This window comes from Rhagoletis pomonella, unplaced genomic scaffold (genome assembly GCF_013731165.1).
Source record: "Rhagoletis pomonella isolate Grant_MI unplaced genomic scaffold, Rhpom_1.0 Rhpom_scaffold_00007, whole genome shotgun sequence".
Lineage (NCBI taxonomy): Eukaryota > Metazoa > Arthropoda > Insecta > Diptera > Tephritidae > Rhagoletis > Rhagoletis pomonella.
Window position 1 is genome coordinate 6,349,479 of NW_023458561.1, and position 21,220 is coordinate 6,370,698.

Here is a 21,220-nt window from a genome sequence, read left to right on the forward strand (position 1 = left end):
TGGTATTCAGTGATTTTTGCATCTCATCGTTTTCTGACGGTTCGCAAGTTGACTGCATATATACTGACTTTTTTAAGGCGTTCGATAGAGTATCTCACAAGATTCTGTTAAATAAGTTAGCTTGCCTAGGCTTCCATTCGTCTCTTCCCAAATGGATCACCTCTTACTTGTCCAATCGGCGCTGTGTTGTTTCGATTGATGGCGTAGTCGCGGACTACTTCGTTGCCTCTTTTGGTGTTCCACAGGGGAGCGTTTTGTTATCTCTTATTCTCTATCTCTTATTCGTTCTTTTTATAAACGACATTGGCAATTGTTTTTCCTTTTCGAATTATTGTTTTCCCTTGTGGTGAAGTTCAAGTAGCCATCGGGAAGGCGAAAGCCTCCAAAAGCATGGGACCCGACGGAATATGCATGTTGATGCTGAAAAATTTGGGTCTTGCGGGAGCAGACTATCTAGCCAAGGTTCTCAACCTATCAATGACCACTCTCGTCATTCCAGACATCTGACACACCAATTCCGACGGTGAATAATCCTAAAATACTCGGAGTAACATTCGACAGCCTGCTCTCCTTCTCTGCGCACGCAACCGCTATTGAATAAAGTACAAAGCCGCAACAAGGTCCTCAAGTCGCTAGCCGGCAGTACTTGGGGCAAAGACAAAGAAACCTTGCTGGCAACATACAAGGCAATAGGCCGGCCGGTTTTAAACTACGCAGCATCAGTGTGGTCGCCGGGGACTAGTAGGACGCAGTAGACGAAGATACAGACTGTACAGAACACCGCACTCAGGACAGCGACAGGATGCCTCCTGATGTCGCCAGAAAATCACCTCCACAACGAGGCACAAATGCTCCCTATAAAGGAGCACAACATAATGCTCTGCAAGCAGTTTCTGATCGGGAGCCACAGAAGTGGCCACCCGAACAGACAGCTGCTTGCAGAGGAGCCCTCGCCTAGGCACGTCAGGAGGCATCTATATGAACTGACGGACGAAGTCCAGAGGTTCGTCAAGCAGCCTCTGGACCCGTCAGCTTACCGACCGGCCCTGAACGGCAGTCACAGGGAGTCAGTCTCGAGTTATGTAGACTCTAGACCTGTGAATGCCGTTCTAGGCACACCACCACCGGACATAGACGAGACGGAGCTTCATCTGCCTCGGGAGACACGAACGAAAATAGCCCAACTTCGCTCTGGCTACTGCAGCAGGTTTAAACTCTTACCTAAGTAGATTGAATGAGGATGTGCCAAATGAGTGTCCGGCATGCGGAGAGACCCCACATGACTCGAAACATCTCTTCGCATGCCCGGAAAACACGACAACCCTAACGGCTTTGTCCTTGTGGACCGACCCGATAGAGGCTGCACGCTTCCTAGGGCTGCCGTAGTGGAACTTGACGACAACGACTGAGATTATCAACCGATCTGGGCGAGTTGTTGTAGCCGCTACAACAACAACAACGACAACCCGGTTAAACGCTATCAGGGTTGTCAGTGCGTTCCGCGCGCTATCACACGAGGCCGTTGAAGTCATAGCGAACATCATGCCACCAGATATAATGGCCATGGAACTTAGAGAATTTTCGACAAGTCAAGAAACATCGGCAGGCGACTAACAGTTGAAGAACGGAGAGAAGAAAGACAGACTAGCTTAAACGAGTGGCAGAGACGCTGCAATGCGACGACGAAAGGAAGGTGGACGCACAGGTTAATCGGTAACGCTCAAGCGTGGGTTGAGAGGAAACACGGCGAGACTGATTACTATCTAGCAGTTTCTGACGGGGCACAGCTGTTTTAGAGAATATCTGAACAAGTACGGACACGATGACGGGACAGAGTGTTCTTTCTGCGGTAGTAGAACGTGCAGCACATTTTCTTTTCCTGTACGAAGTATGACGCCGACCTAGAAAAGCTGATAAACGATCGAGTGACGCCAGAATATATTGCGCGCCACATGATGCAATCTAGAATGGTGTGGAATAGAGTCAAAGCGTGGTCCGCTATAGTTCTTCGAGAACTGAGAAGGAAAGAGCGGCAGCGCAGTAGCGATAATAGAAGACTGAACAAGAGGTAGGCCAGAAAGGCCTATGGGAAGAGCCAATTGGCAAAGCTACGCCTTGCGACGTAATACATCGAAGACATCGACCCAAGGGACACTACCCTAGAATGTCAGGGCATAGCTGTCCGTTCAGGCGATGTCGAGCTCGAAATATTTAACGTGTACATACCCCCTGTCACCTGCTGCCCGGCTGGATATCTCCCTGACATAGGTGCGCTACTCAGAGGCGAAAACCGATTGGTAGTAGGTGACTTCAATGCGCACCACGATCTTTGGCATTCAAGCCTGGCTAATGATCGGAGGGGAAACATTTTGGCTGAGCAGATAGACGATTCGACATTCTGCACCATGAACGACGACGCCCCCACCAGGATTGTGGGCAGCTGCAGCAGCTCGCCAGACCTAACAATTGCTAGCGCTGGTCTGATAAATAGCATATCATGGCGACCTATGCTAACGTTAGCATCAGACCCCACCTGCCCATAATCATCTCGATCAATAAGCCCACCGACTTTGCTCCCGCGGATCACCGAACCTACACCAACTTCAACAAAGCTGATTGGAACGGCTTCGCGGAAGTTACCGAGAGCAGCTTCGCCGCCCTCCCCACACCCACAGACGTACATGCTGGCGAACGCCAGTTCCGCAGGGTAGCCACTGCCGCAGCAGCCCGCTTCATACCGTCCGGACGTATCGCGGAAGTCCGCCCAAATTTCCCGGCTGAAGCAGCTGTACTAGCAAATGAGCGCGACCACCTACGCCAGGTCGACCCCGGGGACCCTCGCTTGATGGACCTTAATTTGGAGATTCGGCAACTGGTAAATCAACATAAGCGGAAAAAGTGGGAAGAGCACTTGAAGGCCTGTAACTTCACCTCTGGTTTGAGTAAGCTCTGGTCAACCGTGAGGTCCTTGTCCAACCCGACGAAGCGTGATGACAGAGTGGAAATCTCATTCGAAGGTCACGCTTCGTCGGACCCGATGCGCGAACTATTCTAGTGGGCAATTCACACTGCATCCTTCGGTAGACAAGGCCAAACGTCGAGTGACCAGGAGGCTGCACAAACTGCCCAAAAACAGTGCACCACTTGTTTTCACCAGCGGTGAAGTGAAGGGGGCCATCGGGAAGGCGAAAGCCTCCAAAGCCATTGGACCCGACGGAATCTGTATGCTGATGTTGAAACATTTGGGGCCTGTGGGAGTAGCATACCTCACGGAGGTCCTCAATTTGTCTATGACCACTCTCATCATTCCTGATGTGTGGAAATCAGGGAGAGTGGTCCCACTGCTGAAACCGGGGAAGCCCGCCAACAGAGGAGACTCTTATCGCCCGATAACGCTCCTTTCCCCGGTCGCGAAGACACTTGAGTCCCTGCTGCTCCCATACATCACCTGCCACCTAACCCCAGCGAAACATCAGCATGGCTTCAGTAAAGTGCACAGCACAACAACAGCACTTAACACCATAAACACCCAGATAACTCGTGGCCTAAATCGTAACCGCCCCTGCGAGAGAACTGTCCTAGTAGCGTTGGACTTGTCAAAGGCGTTTGACACCGTCTTCCATTCCACGCTGCTAGAAGACATTGAGGCCTCCTCTCTCCCACAGGGACTGAAGCGATGGTCGGCGAATTATATGAGTGGTCGACAATCATCAGTAATCTTCAGAGATCAAACCTCGAAACCAAGAAGAATAAAACAAGGGGTTCCACAAGGTGGTGTTCTCTCCCCCTTACTTTTTAACTTCTATATCTCGAAACTCCCCCAGCCTCCTGACGGAGTTTCCCTGATCTCGTACGCTGATGATTGTTCGATTTTGGCGTCTGGGAATGGAATTGATGACCTCTGCTCAAAAGTAAACGGCTATCTCTCCAGCCTTTCTCGCTTCTTCACTGCAAGGAGCCTTACCCTCTCCCCAACGAAATCAACGGCGACCCTCTTCACCACCTGGACGAAGGAGGTCAGGCTAGAATTAGGCATTCACGTCGACGGCACACCTATACCGACGGTGAACAACCCAAACATTTTAGGGGTTACCTTTGATAGCCTGCTCTCCTTCTCCGCGCACACAACCGCAGTTGTCAACAAAGTACAGAGCCGCAACAAGGTCCTCAAGTCGCTCGCCGGCAGCACTTGGGGCAAAGACAAAGAAACGTTGTTGGCAACATACAAGGCAATTGGCCGGCCGGTTCTAAATTATACAGCGCCGGTTTGGTCACCGGGGACTAGTTGGACGCAGTGGACGAAGCTACAGACTTGTCAGAACGCCGCACTCCGGACAGCGACTGGGTGCCTTCTGATGACGCCTGAGCACCACCTACACAGCGAGGCCCAAGTGCTCCCCGTAAGGGAACACAACAAAATGCTCTGTAAGCAGTTTCTGGTGGGGTGTCATAGAAGCGAACACACCCAGACAGACCACTGCTGGAGGAGGAGCCTCCGCCCAGGCACGTCAGGGGGCACCTATTCGTGTACAAGGACGCAGTCCAGACGCACACAGACCAACCACTGGACCCAATGACGTACAGACAAGCGATTAACGACATTCATAGGGAGTCAGTCTCCACCTACCTCGACTCCCGGCCTAAGAATGTCGTTATCGGAGCCCAATCACCACCTGTGGAAGAGACGGAGCTTCAACTACCTAGAGAGACCCGCGTTACTCTGGCTCAGTTACGGTCTGGATATTGTAGCCGCCTAAACAGCTACCTGTCCAGACTCGACCCAAACATCCCAAATGAGTGCCCGGCATGTGGAGACTCCCCCCACGACACCAACCACCTCTTCACATGCCAGCTCAATCCGACTCAACTAACACCCCTCTCCCTTTGGTCCGACCCCATCGAAACAGCTCGTTTCCTGGGCATACCGTTAGTTGAGCTTGACGATAATGATTAAAAGTTGACCCGAAACAGGCGGGGCTTAGTAGTGCCGCTACAACAACAACAACGAATCGTGCGTAACATCTCTGGAAGATTCCCCCTCCGTTTAAGAAAGAAAACATCACAACACAACCAACATACTTAACATGCCATTCGTCAATTTTATCTTTTTCTTTTTCTCTTTTTTGTGTCTATCTTTGTCTCTGCCCTTTTTTTATCTTTTCATTTATATTTATCACTTCCTTGACTTTAATTCATATTCTCTCCTTTATCTCTATATTCACTCACACATTTGCTATTATGTTAAGTATTTAAATTTAACTTCCTCTTTTTCTTTATGTTTAGGTTTCTTTACTTTTATTCTAATCTCTGCATTTATTTCTTTCTTCTTCTACATACTCAACTTTACCTTCTTCCTTGTTTGAGTCTTAATCTATTCATGTACATTAATTAGACTGCATCACTCCCCATACAAAAAAAATCGGTACTATTTTTCCATTGGAATTATAAAATCTATTATATTTTAAGACGTCCACCAAAATATTTCGAAAAAATATTAAGATTTAAGTGAGCTGGACCAATTTCAAAATACCTCCAAAAATGGAGTTTTTTATGAATAAAAATAGTTTCTTAAAAAGATCCTCTCAAATGACAAGACGGGTTAAGCGTAAAAAATTTGCATAAAAATATTTAAAGAAAATTAAATTAAAAATTTTATCGGAATCAATGATGAGATTTTTGATGCTGTTTTTTAACTTTTTTCAAAGACTGTTATAAAAAAAAACTTGAATAACTGATCCTAAACTCTTCTGATTTAGACTTAAGAGCTGTCGGTGCAAAGGTATTTTCTCACCCTTTTTATTTCTTTGCTAATAAACTCATTCAAAGGATGAAAGGGAAAGGTAGGATGAACGAACGTCATTCAAAGATGAATTAAGATGTGTTGGTATTTGAAAAAAAAAAATTGGGACACGAATGATTTTTTTTTTGACAGAAATAAAAACAGTGTGAAAATACCTTTCTACTGAGATCCCATAAGTCTATATCAGAACAGTTTTAGCCCAGCTTTTCAAGTTTTTCGTAAATCAAACTTTGAAAAAAGTAAAAAAAACAGCATCAAAAATCTCATTCTTACGATTCCGTTGAAAGATTTTTAAATATTTTTATGCAGATTTTTTAAGCTTAATCTGTTGTGTCATCTGAGGGGACTTTTTTCAAAAAGTTCTTTACGAAACTATTTTTATTCATAGAAAACTTAATTTTTGGAGGTATTTTCAAATCGGTCCAGCTCACTTAAATCTTAATATTTTTCCCAAATATTTTGGTGAACGTCTTAAAATATAATAAATTTTGTAATTCCGGCGGAAAACCCGCAACTTTTTTTGGTAATGCAGTCTAATGTACATACATAAACCTTGTTCCTAAACTGCTGCTTAGCACGTTTCTGTAATTCAGTATCGATATTAAAGCATACATTTAGGAGGCATTTCCGGACCAACCATATACATGTATGCCATTGGTATTGGTGTCACTCTTGAATTGATTGTTTCGCTTTATGTTCAACTAATTTAAAATTGTTTGCACACCAACATTAAACTAACTTTCTAATGATACATTATTGTTTATCCCTTAGACGTATAGTTTAGCCGTAAAAGAGGTGTAAAGGAAACATGATTGTCTATTTATATATATGATTTAATTAAAACGCATAATCGTTACGGTTTCTGATTTTTGCATTACTTAGTTTTGTTTTTTGTGAACTTATATATGGTACAAAGACGATTTTAGAAAATTTTGAGTTGTGAACCCTTTGCATTTAGTGTGCGATATGTTATAAAACAAAAATACTAGTTTCACGTAAGTTGAAATACATAAATGTTTAATAATAAAGAGAGTCCTTACCCAAATACATCCGAATGTAGTCCTTAACCTCATAAGGTGATTCCAAGTCTCGTAAAAATGATACAAAGGTAGGCACTGAAACGAAATTTTTATTAAAGTTATTATACCATTAATTCAATATGTGTAAAAGCAGTTATTTCATCTTTTGTTAGGATCTTTTCCAATTTATATCGTTTTTTTTTTTTTTCTAACGGCACAGTGTTTATGCTCTCAAATGTTTTCTCACGACTGCCAAGGGGTGATAGTTACCACACCATTTTTTATTTAGTACTTGGCTAAAACAAATTTCCGGATATTCAATAACAACAAGTCAATACCAGACAAGGATGACCTCTCAGGGATTGTTCTCAACAATGTCTTAATAAAAAAAGTTGATACTTTTAAATATCTAAGAGTTTAAATAGATTCGAACATAGGTTGGAATGAGCATCTCAAAAACTTAAAACTAAATTATTGTATTATTTTTTGGGAAATGCCTTTATTGAAAGCATAAATAAAGAAAAGGGTTACAGCCTGTTTCTTGAAAGGTCGTTAAACCTTTATCGTCATCAGCATTTTTCGATTTTAGTTTTTGTAATTCATCTTTAATCCTTTCTTCGGTGCCTGGTTAGGAAAATGTGTGCTTATATTATAGCGAGGTTCTAAATAGGAAGATATGGCAAATAAATAGTTATTTTCTAGGAATGAAAATTTCGAAGAAAATTCTGTTTTGAAAGTCGTGGCTGCCCGCCGAATTAGTTTAAAGTCTTGTTATTTTATTAAAACGCACCCCGTAAAAATTGTCTTTACAAAAAAAGAATATGGGAAATTATGATTCGATGAAATGCATCATAATCAATCAAGAAGTGACTTTTGGATTTTTAGTTAGTTACGGCTTTTTTTATTACAGCGCCGATGTGGCTTACGCCCTTTCTATACTATACTAACGATATATTGCATGCCAAGTCCCACTCCTCAATAGATATTAAATTCACCTTGAATCGATTCTTATTAAAGGTTTCTTTTACCGCACGAATAGTCGATTCTTTTTATAGCTAGATGTTGAACATATTCGCTGGAAATACCTATTCAAGGATCTTACTCTTTGACTTTAAATTACAAAAGAATTGGGACGTACGGCGACAGTTTGAACATAGCATCTCCAAAAAAATTGGCTACAATTTGTCATTTTGTTTGCGAGATATACGTTTTATCAGTGTTCTTGCACAATATTCGCATTCGCAAAAGGCTGACAGTAAAAAGCCGTAAGTGTACAGTGTGTTCGAGGCGGGAACATAGAAGGTAAACGTGCTATTCGTTTCCATTTTTTTTTTCTTGCATCAGGTTTAGTAAAAGGTAAAAAGTTACACCGCATTCCTTCCGGCAAATCCCCAACCAAGTTGTGTAGGTGAAAATAAAGAAGTGGTGAATGTCAAATGTCTATACATTGGACAGCAGTTGGACCACCATACACCGGTAATGCCAAAATCATCGCATGGAAGTGAGCCACTTTCTTGTCACCATCCCATAAGAAACGAGCTACCTTACAACACTTAATCGAGATTACTGTTTGGACCGACAAACTAAGATTAAGCAAATCAATATCTAGTAATATAAAATTATACCGGCTTCGAACCCGGGGACCAAAGGAATTGCAGTCATGCTCAAATCTTCTCCGCTACAATAGCCACTCCTTCAGAGCCCATCAGAGAATCTCCCTGGGCGAGCTCCCAGAACTAGGTGAACTAAGAGGAAAGCTTCATATACTTTGCAACCGCGAGGGGAGCTAGCGAATCATACAGGTATGCAAGCCAGCAGACGATTGGAGAGCATATCAAAACAACCGTACCACGCTAACTATAGGAGTTGAGGTACTCTTGCCAAAAGCTGAATGATCAGCAGTTGTCTATGGCGGACCGCAAAAAAACGCTCCCAAATTCTAAATTACTTACTTGTCATAACACCATACTCCGAAAAACAACGAAATGCCTTCTGATAACGCACGAGTACTAGCTGTACATCGAGGCCTCAACGCTCCCAGTTACGATGCCAAATTTTCTAAACCTCAGTATATTGGAAATCCAAATGTGCGCAACCATGGTTAGATGTTAATTTTCCACTAGGTTGTGAAAGTTAAGACTTTTTGTTCTAGTGCGTCCTAGATACCAGGGACTGGTGCTTTGTATTTTGACGTTTTGGAATGCACCCATTGCTTGCTGAGGATTAAACTGGGCAGCCTAACTGGGAGCATTGAGGCCTCGATGAGCAGCTGGTACTCATGCGATATCAGAAGGCATTCCGTTGTTGTTAGGAGTGTGGAGTTCTGACAATTCAGTAATTTAGAACTTGGAAGAGTTTTATTGCGGTACGCTCCGTAGTAGCTTATTGCAATGGGGACATTCTCTTCGCCTCGAGCCAGAAGACAATTAAAAGTGTTCACAGCAGTATCAACCTCAGTATCACAATAGCGTATAGAAGACTGACAGTTCATTAATAAAACAGCAAATCAAAATAGGCATTTTATCTTAAATACTTGCTTTGGTATATGCAATAAAGGCAGGAGAGTAGCCTTCATATTTCCAAACGCTTTACTTAACAAAGTGGTTTTCATTCCCAAATCGGGCAAAAGCATAAGACTACAGGCCTATAATTCTTACATATTTCCACTAAAGGCTCTGGAAAGACTGTTAGATTCGCACATTAGATCCATTTCGGGAAGCTCAAAACTATTGACAGCTTAAAAGAAAGAAAAATAAAAGCATACAGCACTTCTGCACTCTATGTTAAGCTGCGTGTTAAGGAACGCATACAATAACGAGAAACAATACCGAAATATCACATAAAAATACAATACAATAAAGAGAAACAATAATAACAAACTGTTCACTCGGAGAGAAACCAAAGGAACAACCTACGAACCTGCAAAACTGCAAGGAAGATCTAACCGCTCTATGACGTCAGAAACTGAAACCCTCTTAAGGAGGTCTAGAAATACTATTGCCAGGTTAACAGTCTCGATCACGGGACACTGGACCACTGTTGAACATGCTAAAAGTAGGCTTCACCTGCAACCCTAGCTGGAATAGCTGTTATTTTATAAAAGTAAGAAAACGAGTAACCAACATTGGGAAATTCTTTATGCAAAATTATATGGTAATTTCTAAGCGGTCCTTTACTAGAAGAAGTAGACTTATCGAAAAGTCAGAGTGGATTTTAACGTACCAACGATTCGTGACAGCAGATAGTATTAGAGCCACGACAGCCGGTTCTACGTACCAGAATAACTCGGGTTTTACCCGACCAAGGGCTGTTGTTTCGGCGATCTAACCCAGTTTAGGTCGGTGAAATCTCTCAAAAGTTGTACGTCCAAAGGGCTACATCTGCTTGTCATACTTCTGCTTAGGGCCAGCCCGATGCCAGATCGGGTCAAATCCTGGGCCAAAAATTTATACCTGCAGCATGTGCCAGAGATGACTACACCATAAATCCACCTCTGTAAGGTGCAACTCCTGCAACAGACGGAGTCACCTCCGAGCTTGCATTCCCAAGACAGCCGCTTCTACGTACAGGAATGACTCAGGTTTTATTTTTTATTTATTTATTTGTTACAGTCTTACGACTTAATAATACAACACATACATATGTATATGAATTGTGATGTTCTTATTGCAAAAATTATCAATTAAATATAAAATTATGTATACAAAAACTGTATATATTATATTACATATGTCTATATTAGGCCGCATGAATAAAAATATGCAATTGCCCCCTCCAAAAAGTTCCGACCTTCCACTTAGTGATGGCAAAAAAAAATTAATAATCGATTAATCGGTTAATTGATTCATTGATTCATCGAAGGCATTCGGTTATTAATTGCAATTAATCGTAAGACATTAACCGATTAATCGGTCATCTCGATAAAAATCGAAAATTAATAAAAACCATTTATAAGTTATAAAAACTGACTTACTTTTGTTATTTAATTTTAGTTACTTTTTTAAATATAGCTTATTCTTTAGCAAAAAAACGTATAAATATAAATATATACCTCTTTGTGCAATATTAAAAAAAAATCAACAAAAAAATTCTAGCTTTTTAATTATGCAGAATTCTTAGAAAGATTTTCAGTATGCAAAATTCCAAGACTAAAGTATCTGGTACTTACCGCTGATTTTTGGTATTTCTCTGTTTCGGAAAATAAAATGAAAATATGTGCATACCTGGGTTCTGATTTTTTAGTAGCTACTTAGGTTAAGCTTGTGTTGCGGTTTTTGGCAAAAAAATCGTTTAAAAAATTTGCAGAATACGAGAATTTAACAAACATCCCAACTTATTTTGACATACATTATGGTCTGAGTGAATTAGTAAATTTTGATGGTTTCTTTTCGATTATTTTGAAAAATTAATCGGTTAATCGCTGGATTAATCGAAAGGAAAATTTCGATACAATTAAATCGTTAACCGAATGAAAATAACCGATTATAATCGGTTATTCGATTAATCGTGCCATCACTACTTCCACTTCAATTTATTTGAATAATCGAATACAAGGTCGGAAATTCCAAGAAAACGCAATTGCAGTTCCCAATCATACGGCATAGCAGGCAAACTAGACAAGTGGTCCGAACAGGCAAGTTCCAGGCCGTATTGTTAGGACTAGTTTCCAATCTGTACCTTATCTTCTCATATTATTGCTTCAGTTGTTAGGGCAGTTGGAAAGGACCAGTTTCCAATCTGCACCTTCACTTCTCATATTATTGCCTCAGTTGGAAGCACTAGTTTCCAATCTGCACCTTCCCTTCTCATATTATTGCTTCAGTTGTTAGGGCAGTGGGAAGGACAAGTTTCCAATCTGCACCTTCACTTCTCACATTGTTTCTTCAGTTGTTAGGGCAGTTGGAAAGCACTAGTTTCCAATCTGCACCTTTACTTCTCACATTGCTGCTTCAGTTGTTAGGGCAGTTGGAAAGCACTAGTTTTCAATCTGCACCTTTACTTCTCATATTATAGCTTCAGTTGTTCGGGCAGTTGGAAAGGACTAGTTTCCAATCTGCACCCTCACTTCTCATGTTATCACATTGATCAGGATTTCCGATGTTATACACGCTGTCTGAATGGACTAGATCCAGAGCAACACTGTTTGATAGGGTAGGAGGACGGTGTTTCGGGGATTGGTGTTTCGACTCTGTCAAGATTTGCAGATTCAGCAGGCTGTCTGAGTGGATTGGATCCAGAGCAACCCGGCCGGATGGAAAGGATTTGTTTCCATGCCGATCCTCTATCTGATAGGTAGTGTTCGACAGTGATCAAGTAATGTTCTCTTGAAGCTGGCAATGCTTTCACAATTTCTTGTTTGTGGCGGTAGTTCGTTAAAACACTTTAATCCTTTGTAGAATATGTTCATTTTATCCACTTCTGTCCTATATAACGGCAATCTAAAGCTATTATTTTCCCTGAGTATGTATGAATGAGTTTCATTTATATATCTCAGATTGTCCCTCATGTAGTCCGGCAACCGACCATTCTTTATATTGAATACGAGTTTCATGGCGTGATAAAAAATTTGCTGCTTAACACTCAGCCAGTTCATATCGGCGAGCATCTCTCGTGTGGGTGCATCGCGACGCTTATTCACTATAAATCGCATTGCTCTGTTTTGTATTTTTTGTAACTTGTCGAGTTGTGTGTCGCTTGCCATGAAAAAGATCGTTGGACAATATATAAAGTGTGGTTCTATTATAGACCTATACACTAGTGTTTTATATCTTCTTTTAACCTTGATGTCGATGATTAAATAAAAACAAGTCCAACCTTTTCGGTTTTAATATCTATACAAAGCAAGGTACTTTTGTAAAAATGGGAAACGTATGAATATATTACAGATTGCGTGTTAATTGGCGGAAAATTTTAAATGGACAGAGAAGAGCAAAAAGTGAGCAGCATAAAAAGGTATCGATAAGACAAACGATAAAAGAGGTTTACTGCAGGGTTGCCATATGGAAACACTTATAGTAACATTTGAATGTATAAAGTAAAGGATAAAGAAATACTCCAACACTCCTCCTCATTCAAATGATGTTAGGCCACACTTCTCTAGAAGTAGCTTGATGCGGGCTGCCTGTAATGGCTTAGTCAATAAATCCGCTATAGTCCCCGTTGGACAGTAAAAGCATTAGACTATTTTCTTTTGGACGTAGTCTCTGACAAAATAGTAGCGGACGTCTATGTGCTTCGATCAGACCGACAAATTTTTTTCTTCGATGAGTTTTAAGCAGCTCTGATTATCTTCGAATAATGTCGTTGGTGCAGTTTCCGGACGATTGAAGTCTTCGAGTATTCGACGAATCCACTGAGCCTCCTTGCAAGCCTCTGACAGGGCAATGAACTCCGCCTCGGTTGAAGATAATGCTACACAGGTTTGCTTCCTGCAACTCCAACTGACCATACTGCCTAGATACATAAAAAACATACCCACTGTTTGATTTTCTATCCACGCGGTTCTCGCCCCAATTGGCATCAGAATATCCAACGAGATAGCTTAAGGTGTTGCCATTTCCAAGCAGCAAAGATAAGTTTGCAGTACCACGCAAATACTTCAATACTCGCTTTAGCTCGTTCCAGTCCTCTTGGCTTGGACCAGATACTTTATGCGCCAGAATGGATACACTTGCTGATATGTCAGGACGGGTGTTGACACTTATGTAAAGTAGACAGCCAACCAATTGTCTATATTTATCGTTATTTATTAGCAATTCGGAATTATCGTTCTTTCCGTATGACACAGACATCGGTATTTCTGATGGCTTTGCATCGGCTAAGTCGAAATCACGTGCTATCTTCTCGATGTATGTTTTCTGGCTAAACGCATAACTTCCATTTTCTTTTCTGATTATTCTTAGTCCGAGGTAATTTTGTATATCTCCAAGATTTCGAATTTTAAACTTTAAACTTAAAACTCTCTCACAAGCTTTGATTAACGCATTAGACTCGCTAGCTAGGATTAAGTCGTCCACATATATTAAAATGCAGCAAAACTCGGTTCCAGCCGTATATGTATACAAACAAGGATCGTTTTTGCTTTGAACGTAACCAGCGTTAATTAGAACTCGATGTACTGCTTGATTCCAGATTCTTGCCGATTGCTTCAGCCTGTAAATACTCCTCCTCAATCGGCAAACGTGACGCTCTTTCTCTTCTACTTCGAATCCTGGAGGCTGCTTCATATATATTATCTCACTTAGCTCTCCGTTCAGAAATGCCGCTTTTGCATCTAGATGTTGGACTTTAAAGTTTCCTTTCGCTGCAATAGATAGTATTCGAAAGGTTGTCTGTTTGACTACAGGGGCAAAAATAAGATTGTAATCGGTTCCGAACCTTTGTGAAAAACCTTGTGCGACTAAGCGAGCTTTATAGCTTTTAATCGCACCATTGCTGTCAGTCTTAGTTTTAAAAATCCATTTACAACCAATAGCTTTTCTGTTGGGTGGTAGTTCACACAGTTCCCAAGTGTTATTATTTTTTAATGATCGCATTTCCTCTTTCATTGCTGCTAGCCATTCGTCTTTACGTTTGCTAGCCACCACATCTTTTAAACTTTTTGGTTCTGCTTCTATAGTATTGATTAAGTTCGCTTCTTTATAATTAATCATTTCGTCAGACCACTTTTTAGCGCTTATTCCCTTATTTGCTCTTGTTGATCGACGAAGTTCCGTCTCGCCGCTTAAACTCGAGTTAGTTTCTGATTCTGCATCACTGCTGTTTTGTAGTGAGTCTGTACCGTCAACCCTTTCTTCTTCACGTAAATGCTGATCTTCTTGCTTGTGTTCTACTATTACTGTATTCTCCTCCTGCAACTGGCTTATATTTCACTCGCTATCCCTGTGGACAAACCTTACATTACGACTGATGATTACCTTGCCAGTCATTGGGACGTAGCACCTGTATGCATGATCAAGGCCAACTAAAATCGACTCGACAGCTTTTGAATCAAGTTTTCGTCTCTGCTCATTCGGAACAAAAACATAGCATTTTGATCCAAACCGACGTAAATGCCCAATATTCAGCTTTGTAACAAACAACTTTCGAATGGTGTCCCTTGTTGCTGGAAGACGATTTTGGATATAATTTGCCATCATTACCGCTTCGCCCCAAAACTTGTTTTCAAGTTTAGCCTCTATGACCATGCAACGGGCCATTTCTATAAGAGTGCGGTTTTTACGTTCTGCTACTCCATTTTGCTGGGACTCATCGATGAACGTGAGTACATATCTTTTGCCTGATGGTGTAGTGGTTTGCATTGGTCCACAAACGTCTGAATGCACTAAGTCAAGTGCTGTTTTTGCGCGGTTAATGGATTTTCGAGGTAATTTTGTCCTACCCATTTTTCCCTTCAAGCACGCCTCACAATTTAAGATGTTGTCGCAATCTCTGCTGTATTTTTTCAATTTTACTCCTTCAACCAGACCGCTGGTTGACAACGTTTTAACCATCTCAATATCTCTATGCCCTAACCTTTTGTGCCACTCGTGAATACACCCCTCACTGCAAAAATAATCAAAATTCTCTGCCATACAGATCTGATTCATTGTATGCAGCTTGTATAGATTTCCATCAGCATACGCAATAGCCACTTGTGTACATTTATTTATTTCGCAGCATTTACTCGAAAAATTTACAGTGTACCCTTTTTCTGTAAGTCGTTTAACAGAAATTAAATTTCCATTTATTCCACATGCAATACTTCATCAATGCGGACTGATATTTTATTGCCAAATTTATTTATAAAGTTGATGTCAATTGTACCTTTACCTGTAGCTGTCATCTGTTCACCACTTGCTACAAAAACGTGTTCACGGTAATTCGTACTCAAACTGCTAAACTGCTCTTTATGCCCCGCATTGTGGCAAGTTGCCCCTGAATCCACAATCCAGCCACTGTATACTGATGTGATGAATAAGAACTGATCATCGTTGCCATTTTCTGCCTTATTTGCTTTTTACGTAACTTTTCCTTTGTTTCCTTTCTGTGCCAACCATTTCTTGTATTTGACACATGCGCTTTTGAAATGGCCGCCCTCCTTACAAAAGAAGCACACCTTTTTCTTACTGGACGAGTCAATTTTTAACGCTACTTCCGATTTGTTATTCCTTTCTCTTTCTAAACGGCGTTTATACTCTGCGATTACTTTTGAGCACACCAAACTCGACGTTAGCTCTTCATTTTGAGCCTCAAGTTCAGTTATAAGATTATCGTAGCTTTCTGGCAACGACCCCAATAGTGTGGCACAATGAAAAATTTTGGTTTAATATCGCCACCAAGAGCCATTAACTTCTGAAGCAGGTCGTTCATCATATTCACGTGTATTTCAACATTACCCTTCTTCGAGTTTTTGCCGCATTATCGTTCGCAAAATGCTTACGCGACTCCCTGGTGGGTATCTTTCGTGAAATTCTTTGAAAGCGTTCCACGCTGACTTCGCTGACTTGCAGTTTCGAATATGTTGTATTTGGCTGTCCTCGACATTTAACGCAATCGTAGCATGAGCCTTTTGGTCATCTTCCGTCCACTTTAGTGTAGCAGGATTTGGTGGTTCCTCGGATACGGCTCTCCATACCCCTTTCTCGATCTGCAACATTTGCATTTTACAGCGCCAGTTGAAGTAGTTCTCGCCATTCAGCTTCGCAATCGTGTACTTAGACTCCGCCATTTTGCTTGATGAAAAAAAGGTCGAATTTGCTGCCTTATGTTACTTCATGTAAATTCTTTTCAGGCGTTGAAGTGGCCAATAACCTGTAGAACTAACCTTGATGTCGATGATTAAATAAAAACAAGTCCGACCTTTTCTGTTTTAATATTTATACAAAGCAAGGCACTTTATTAAAAGAGGTAAAAGTATGAATATATTACAGATTTCTAGACGGACAGAGAAGAGCAAAAAGTGAACATAAAAAGGTATCGATAAGGCAAACGATAAAATAAGTTTACTGTAGGGTTGCCATATGGAAACACTTATAGTAACATTTGAATGTACAAAGTAAAGATTAAAGAAATACTCCAACACTTTTCATGAGACTAATTTTTTTAGCAATTTAATTTACTGCATAATCAACAACTGCATCAACGAATTTTAACTTATTATCAATGTATGTATACACCTAGGTATTTAAAGATTTTTACCTCCTCGAGCTTTTCATCTCGGATTTTTAAGCTATAGCTGAAGGAGTTCGCATTAGCCACCCTAGATAAGACCATAAACTGTGTCTTTTTCACATTCACTTCAAGTTTGTTTAAACATAACCACTTATATATGGAGTCAAGATCTTCCTGCATCTTATATAGATAAGTTTCTGTCACTGATGGTTAGAAGCGTATGATCCGCGAATAGTTTTATTTTACAGTATTTCAGTACCGTATTTATGTCATTAATGTAAATGTTAAAAAGTATTGGAGCAAGAACCGATCCTTGAGGCAGACCGATATTTACTGCAACCGTTTTTGACATTTTTGACTCAATCACTGTTTGTTGCTTACGATCTGAAAGAAAACTTCGAACCAGGCCAGCTCAATGCTTTCTATACCAATAGCTTCAAGTTTTTTCAACATTCTAGTCCTGTCAATAGTCTCAAAGGCTCTTTTCAGGTCAATAAACACCGCTAAGACATTCCTCTTGGAGGTAAGGTGCTCCTTCCATTGTGACAGTACAAATTTCCGTGCAGTCTCACAAGAATGCTTAGCCCGGAACCCTGATTGCTCTTTTAGTGTACCAATTGGTTTTTTACAACCGCCTCTAAGATTTTTTCCATATTGGGAAGGGTGTTAATTGGCCTAAACTCCTCAGCTTTTATCGCATTTTTTACTTTTTTCACTGGAACTAATGTCGAAGTTTTCCATTCGTTCGGTACTGTTCCAGATTGCAGACTCTTATTTATTAACCCTCCGTCTGACACATGTTCCATGTACCTTTTAACTGACACATGGTGCCTGGCTGGACCCCTATGTATTTATATACATTTTATGAAAATAAAACTCGTTTTTTTCGCATTTTATCAATCAGATATATATTTTTTATTTCTTACCTTACTGAAAAAAAAAACAAATCTAAAACGTATTTCGGTTTGAAAAAAACTTTTTCTATAGTATTTCAAATAATATCATTGTCATTTGAACAAACAAAATGGAATTGCATTGAGTTTTATTATGAAATATCGAACGAGTTCTCTTATAGGTTGTTAGGCACGCAGCTGAAGCATGTATATGCGATTTTTGAATGCTGTTGACACACTGGATTTGAACACATTGAACAAAAAAAGCGAGTTTTTCGGCGCCGCTTATCTTCTCCTTGCAAACAAAGTCTGCAGTCCCTCTTGCCAGCGAGTGTATCAGCTCCAGCTTTATGAATTGTCAACGTGTTTCCTGGAAGATTGATTGATCTACCAAAATACGATTCAAAAGCCAAACGAGTGCTGAACTGCGAAATGATGTGAATATTGTTCATTCGGTTTTCGATGTTTGCCAGAACCAATGTGGTGGATAGCGTAGTCAAAAATTTGCGTCGCGCGTCATTTCTGGTGAGACCATCTACTTCTTTGCAAATACAATAAGCAGCCAATGCCATAACATCTAGCATGTTGCAAAAGAAAGCGAAAGTCCATCGTCTAGTTGGCCGTTTCGACGTGTAATGAGTTATATTACATTTACATTGAGCCCAAATGCGTCATTTGGGCGAGAAACCTCAAATGCGAGGCCAAATCACGCATTTCTCCATACAAATTCACATTTCCAGAATGACGCATTTCGACGCATTTACACAAAATCACGAAACAAATGCGTTCCAATTGCCGCACTATTTTATTGAACGCACTCAGAAACAAAAGTTCCACAAAAGCTTTGGTTTGTCTTTGACATTTGGAACTTTTCAAACACAAAACAAACACAACGAAATAAATAAATCTTTGAAATTTGTGTGTAAAAATTGTTAATTTATACAAGAGCTTTACACATTTTTAGTTTAATCAAAGAATAATTGCCTTTTTGTGTCCAAAAAGTGTTAACAATATAATAAATGTAGTGTTTGTTTACATACATTTTGTTTTTGTCTTCCCTTTTCATTTGATGAGAAGTCAAAGCAAATGCGGATCAAGCAGTGTAAACACCTTCAAATGACTGATTTCAAATCACGCATTTTGGTCCAATGTAAATGTAATATTACCATCTGGTCCATGCAATCGACACCAGCTTTATTTGAATTATAAAACAAAATCGCTTTTGGTTTCATTACTTCGCCTTCACAATTTTTTGTATAATGGACCGTGGAAAGTAAATTCACAGCTTTGTTCTTTTTGCCACGTAGCTACAAAGCGACACCAAATTTTCATGAAAACCAAAAAGAGACGAAAGCACAGGACGAGTAGGCTTTTTTTTAGTTTCAGCAGGAAGGCACTTTTTATTAGATCGAATGGTGCAGACGAATGCAATACCGATGGCGGCGAGTCTCATAGCTCCTTCCAATGTGGTGAAAAAATTGTCGGCAATAAATGTTCGACCGCTATTACTATATCGGTTTGCAAATTGTAGCAAAACATTCTCACCTTGTTTCACTTCGCGCTCTTCGCCTTCGCCTCTTCCCGTGTACAATTTACCTTGCAGTGGATATTTTGTTTTTGAATCGCAAGCCCACCAAACTTTTATGCCATATTTAGCTGGCTTTGATGGTATAAATTGGGTAAATTTTGTTCTACCACGATATGGAAAGAGTTGCTCGTCAACAGTAATGTTTTCATGGGGTTCGTAGTTTTTTGAAAGATTTTCATTCAAAAAATTCCATACATCTCGAATTGGTGCCGCTTTATCGGTGCTTTGTCGAAATTCACGCGTACGACCATCATCGAAACGGATAAATCGTGTCAATTCAAGGAATCGTCGATAAGACATTGCTGAGCGAAAAATAGGTAAAGCATCGGAACGCCACAAAATTGATGAATCTTGCATATTATTGTGTGAAACACCAGACGCCAAAAGTATGCCAATAAGTGCATCAAGTTCAGTGCTGGTCAAATCAATCCACCCTCGTGGTTTTGATCCCGGATTTTCCTCATTCCATTTTCGGCATCTCTTGCATATCGATTTGTTTCGGTAATGATAACGAATGAAATATTTGGTGAAAAAAAATTGTTTAATACCTCAATGGGGTTAGAGTTTTGTTGCTTAGGTCCAGGTCGGAAACGCAAAATATTGTGTTGCCGTAAACGAACATTAACATTTGGCTCATTTTTGCTCCATTTCGTGCCGTCTTTACCGTAAAAAAAAAATCATTTTTTTGTTGAAAGTTATGCATTTCACTCGATTCTTCCTCTACTTCTTCATCACTATCAAATATTCGATTACCATTTCGTCTTCAACGTCCGATGCTTCACCTTCAGGCACGTATTCAGTATCGTTATCGATGTCATCTACACTGAATTGACCATCTTCATTTACACCTACATCGGTATTTTTCATTTAACAAAGCCGAAGACAAACGCGAATAAAAATCGGTGTTCACATTTCTTCCTCTTGTAACGTAGCATATCCGCTACGATACAATAACATACAGCATCGTACATATATACAATATTGTACATACATACTGCACCGCACCTACATACAACATTGTACATACATACTCCACCGTACATGTAAATACAGACATACATACAACGACACACCATTGTACATACACACTACACCAAGTGAAGCACTGCTAGCAGCACACCAGCAGCATGCCCGAATAACTCACCAACCACTTCGCTCACCACACTGCATAAATCGGGACGGCACACGACGAATTCTCAACAAGCATACAGCGCAACAGGTATAAAAGGCTCAACAAGTGCGCAGTCAGGTCAGTCTTGCTAGGTGAGTAGCTGACTTGATTGGTCGATGAGCCCGTGGTGTGCTTGCACAACTAATGTTTTGTCGGCCAGCCAAGCCAAGCTCGGCGTGACCAGTCGGTCGAATCACCTGGTGTGCCTGCGGACGCACTAATATTTCACCGACTGGCCAAGCCAAAACCAAGTACGACTCAACCCGCCGGCAGACCAGGATTGCACGCCTTTTAGGCATCCTAATTGGTCGCCGGCTGGTTGAGCCTCCGACACTGCCGACCCGTTCCAGCCCCTACTTTTGTAGAGAGCGACTAGGGGAATGGCAGTGCCTGGAGTGAGTCTTGCTAGTCTTGCTAGGTCGTTTCGCTCCACCGCTTGCCGAGGGCCAGTTGCTGTTAGAAGTCACCCGCTGCCGCATATCATCCGTCGTAGCGCCGCCGCCGCTGCTCAACCGTTGCTCCGCTGTTGCCGAGAGTCACCCGCTGTGCTGCCGCCGCTGCTCAACCGTTGCTCCGCTGTTGCCGAGAGTCACCCGC

The 21,220-nt window shown here is 41.0% G+C and overlaps 1 protein-coding gene across 1 annotated transcript in view; it reads right to left on the minus strand.

The window, feature by feature from the left end:
• LOC118742275 (GIGYF family protein CG11148) overlaps positions 1-21,220 on the minus strand; it is a 145,374-nt gene that overhangs the window by 46,302 nt on the left and 77,852 nt on the right. Inside the window, exon 5 of the mRNA XM_036474230.1 lies at positions 6,841-6,915. Coding sequence (XP_036330123.1) covers positions 6,841-6,915 — 75 coding nt within the window. The remainder of the gene's footprint in view (positions 1-6,840; positions 6,916-21,220) is intronic.